This window comes from Theobroma umbraticum, unplaced genomic scaffold (assembly GCF_002168275.2).
Source record: "Theobroma umbraticum cultivar Fairchild unplaced genomic scaffold, ASM216827v3 scaffold_86.0, whole genome shotgun sequence".
In the NCBI taxonomy this organism is placed as follows: domain Eukaryota; kingdom Viridiplantae; phylum Streptophyta; class Magnoliopsida; order Malvales; family Malvaceae; genus Theobroma; species Theobroma umbraticum.
This window is the reverse complement of record NW_018397263.1, coordinates 5,817,967-5,822,538: the sequence shown is the minus strand read 5'-3', so window position 1 is coordinate 5,822,538 and position 4,572 is coordinate 5,817,967. Positions and strand designations below refer to the sequence as shown.

Here is a 4,572-nt window from a genome sequence, read left to right as displayed (position 1 = left end):
TTTCTGACACCAAGTTGATCCAAAAGTGGCCCAGATTGCCTGACCCAATATGCTAACAGTTCCGGTACATCAAGGGGGGGTACTTCCTATATCAGACAGGAAAGAGCAAACAGCATTCAGTATAATTCAACTACTACTTTACCAAACATCTTAAATATTCAATCATGTTTGCATCTGCACACAATATCTATTAAAAGCTAGTGCCATGCTCAATTTCTTATCCCTACATGATTGGCCCCAATCTCCAACAGAGATGTTTGTGATGAAATGATCAAAATCAAATCATTGCTCCTAGATTATCTTTAATAAGTTTAGGACAGGAATAGAGGACTGGAGTTTAGCACGAGATTCTTATGCCTATGTAAATAAAAAGAAAGGCCCAATCCAAAATGTAGGGAATAGCATGTTCAGTAACACTAGATCAATTTGGTTCACTGTACTTGTATAGTATATTAACATATGATGGCTTGCAATCACATTACCTATCACGTCTACCAGCAAAGTAAAACACGCGGACAAAAGGTATAAGGTAAAAAACTGAAGAGATGAGAAAATGTTTCCAAAAATTCAAAGTTAAAGTGTTTATGTGAATTCTACATGCATGTTTCCAGTCCTTTCCAGCTAGATAAGCCCACGCTCTAGTTCCCTAAGGTCAAGAGGCACTAAAACCCTTAGCAAAGTTCTGTCAACCTTAATCAACCCAAAGGATCGGCTATAAATGGTTGAAAAGTAGAAGTAGCCTTAAAATATAGAGGAATATCCAAGATGTTATGCAGTGAATGAGGTAGAAATCTTAACCCAGGCCAGCACAAAAGACAATTTAAAAAATTATGGTTTACCTCCAATGAGGCTATGCCTAGGAATGAAGACATAATTATATAGCAGGATGCCCTAATCCCAATCAAATAACCAACTATCCGTAAATGCAAGCATGCCAGTAGCTAGATAGACCCAATCACCCTACTTTCATGTAGAAGCATGGTCTAGTTATTGCCTATCATAAAAAGGAGTTTCAGTCTTTGATTCATTAACATGGAACTATGCTAGTTATACAACTTTATGAATCGCTTCATGCTTATTCTCTAACATACATGTCATTGTTATACAGTTGGCAAATCTGTAACAGAGTTACCAGAATTCGCCAACCCCAATACGGCTTACGAATTGGTTTGCACAATCCCAACCCCAGATTGTTTGCAATCTGGAACAGTGAAACATTCAATCCAATGACAAATATAAACAAAACAAATGAAAGAAGAAATCTCTAGAAGGAATAGGCAGAGGAACAAAGGAAAGCAGTGCTAATAGCCTGAAATTGTCTCTTTTGGAAAGCAAGAAGATGGTGCTCCTAGCAACAGGTAAGAGGGAAGAGAAGTGTTGCAAAATTCAAACTAAACTGGGGCTTTTTGCTTCTTAATTAACAGTAAACTAAAAGAATCTTTATGTTTTTAACTTTCCAGTGCCCTTCAAAAAACAAAAAAAAACCCTTTCCAGTTGAAGGGCAATTAAGAGATTTTAATGCTTTAAACTTTTTACAAATGGGAATTTAAAGGATTTTAAAATTAACTAAAAACCAACTTAGGCCAAAATGCAACTTTTGTTGATTTTTCATTCAAACTCTTGATTGATATTAATAATAAATTATTTGAAACCTTGAATTAGATATATATATATATATATATATTTACATAAAAAATATATATCCCTATTGAACAAATTAAAAAAGACTACCCCCATCATACCATATTTTAGATAAGGGGTGTTTTACGATCCTGTTCCTGTTCCGCGAACCATATCGATCCACGTTCCAGGTAACTCTGATCTGTAAGCCATCAATTACATCATATGAAGCACCCATTACCAAAGAAAAACAAAAACCCTACAGAAGCCCTTGACAATAAATGGAAACTTATTTGCCTGAAGCATATAAATGACATGACTGCATCGAAGAATCACAAATAAAACAAAAACAAAGCAACAGTCCAATAGGTTTAGAAAGGAACCTTTGACTCCTGAGGCTCCTTGCAAATTGCTTTCTGCAAAATAAATAAAAAAATAAATAATCAAACAATTCTGTACTAAAAGGATTTTTATTTATAGTAATCAAGATAATGAAAGATAATAAAATCACAACATTAAACATCTGGAGTATACAAAAAACTTTTTACAAGCTAAAATGTTAAATATCCAACTAAATACCATCAAAGTAGAGCCAGATGTCCGGCAACAAGTTATAACAAAGCTCCTTTTCGGAATATTATAGAGCGAGCAAACTAAAATGCTGAGACTTCAAGCTACGCCATTTTTTCCATCATAGAAACTTTAAGTTCTAAACAGAAAAATCATATTTATAAGAATGTTTTGTTCAGGCTAGTAAGAGTAATATGATACCCATAACAAATGGAAGGAATATTTTATTTTCATTATCCTGGCATAATTGATTGGTCATGGTAATATACTACCTCTTAACACCATGAACATCAGAACATCTGAACTTTCCAGAAATACTTTGACCTGATTTCTCTTCTCAACAATGCCTAATTAGTAAGAGAAGAGTACAGGACTTCCAAAATAGGAGAATTGGAACTGATAAGATGCTACTTAATTCATAGTTAAAATACCAAATGTATCAAAAGTAAAAGGACCTATAACTAATTAGGCCAAGATACTACCCTCTGTTAAAGGTTAATTAAAGGGTATTGTACAAGGAACCAATAGAACTGAAGTGTGGAAACCAATTTTACTAGCCTTCGAACATGAATGCATGCTGTTTGCAATAGTATTTCCTGCATCCATAGCCAAAGTATATGAGCCAATCAATTAACACAACAATTCTACAGCAGCCATTATTTATTCCAGTTACTAAAATAATAAAAGGTGTGCCATTGAGTTCAGCCTTTAAAAACGAGTATCCAGTATGCTTATTTTAGTGGTATTTAGGAGCTACAGAAGGCCTTAGTAGCTAAAGGCTACCATAGTTTTCATCTTATGCTTTTAAATCATAGAAATTACATCTTCAATTCGTGCCACTGACATATTCATTCAGATTTAAAAGTACAACATCCAAGAAACCAAAATAAAAAGGACGATAAAAACCATATATGTGGCAATAAGCAGTAATCATTTAATTGTTCTTGTCCTGATAAACAGAAAAACCTCAATAAACCATGTTAAACAATGAAATTTCCTACTTCATAGCCACACTCTGAGATGCAATCAAACCCTTCATTAGTAAGAGAGTCACTCATCCAAGCCCCTATATATTCTTTTTTTTTTTTTTTACATAAGCATTCAAGCATCATAAAACCTCAAATGAATTTGTGGAATTATCTAACATCTTGTTATAATTTAGAAATTTAGTATCCTAAGCACTTCAAGTTTCCAAGTAGAACCAGGCACTCAATATTCATCAAAATTCCCTGATTCCAAACAAAGAACAATTAGAGAATTCTGAAACTACAAAGCCCTTGTATGAAGCATAAACCAAAAACATATAATTGATTCTGATGAGCAATTATAGACATCCATGCATTTACAACCATCAATTCTGTTCCCTTATAAAACATAACATTAATCCCTAACTAGTTAACCCATCAATTATATATTAAAAAGAAAACTATGCCAAACAACAGGAAAAAAAAAACCAAAGAAGGTAGCCTCAACTCTCGACCAAGAAAAAAGCAGAAAAAAAGCTTACCAAACTGGACTTAACTTTCTCCACAAACTCACTATTCTTAAACCCACCAAAAATTTCCACCGAAGAATTTTTCTTCTCAAACTCCCTTAACCTTGTCTTCAACGCCCGAATTGGTTCCCAATCACCAAATTGCCCTTGCTCTCTAAACATCGTCCTCCTCCCTTTCCTAACCTTGTTATATTCAATAATTCCATCCATATCCTCCTCCTCCGTCTCCTGCACCCCCGCCACTATCGCGCTCCTTATCCTTGACAAATCTATCCCTATCTTTGCCCTCGGCCCCCATTTCTCCATCACTTTCCGGCTAATCTCCGGCGCAGAATAAACCCTCCGAAACTCAGATATCTTAGGCTGCAGCTTCTTCATGAAGTCGATTTCCGAGGATTGACGGATGGCCGGAACCGAAAAACTTGGAGCCGCCGAGTGTATTAAGTTCTCAATTTCTCTGTCAAAACTCGCCGCGAGATTCTTGAACGAGTTGGCTCGATCTTTCATGAGTTGCAAATCCGCGTCGGCCGAGTCACGGACTTCTCGCCACCCTTTCGAAATGAACGAGAAAGCACTCGAATTAGGGGCCGTAGTTTGAGTAGCGTTGTCCATGGCGCGAAATTCAGCAAGGGTTTCAATTTTCCGTTAACAGAGAAATTTTAATTTTAATTTTAAATTTTTTGGGCCTTTTTAACTTTTTTGGGATATGCAGAGGTGCGAAAGGGAAGAGGAACAGGAACTGAGAATTTAAGGGTGTTCCAAATAATTCTGGAAGCGGCGAGCGACACGTGGGATGCCACGTAGGAATAGTGGGTGAGGTTAGGCAATTCGTTGCTGACGTGGTGAATGTCAGTTGTAAAGATGAGGTGGCGAGTTTTGATTCGGTT

The 4,572-nt window shown here is 36.0% G+C and overlaps 1 protein-coding gene across 3 annotated transcripts in view; it reads right to left on the bottom strand.

Moving 5' to 3' along the window:
• The window catches only part of DGD1 (UDP-Glycosyltransferase superfamily protein), a 7,810-nt gene extending 3,238 nt beyond the window's left edge, over window positions 1–4,572 (bottom strand). The window contains exons 1-5 of one of the 3 annotated variants that reach the window (XM_089784220.1): window positions 3,698–3,826; window positions 2,673–2,786; window positions 2,004–2,036; window positions 1,743–1,822; window positions 1–86 (exon numbers count right to left, since the gene is read on the bottom strand). In XM_089784220.1, coding sequence (XP_089640346.1) covers window positions 1–86; window positions 1,743–1,745 — 89 coding nt within the window. In that variant the 5' untranslated portion in view covers window positions 1,746–1,822; window positions 2,004–2,036; window positions 2,673–2,786; window positions 3,698–3,826. Of the gene's footprint in view, window positions 87–1,132; window positions 1,202–1,742; window positions 1,823–2,003; window positions 2,037–2,672; window positions 2,787–3,697 lie in introns of those variants that run through there. The other 2 variants (XM_021433377.2, XM_021433378.2) reach the window with 2 other exon arrangements.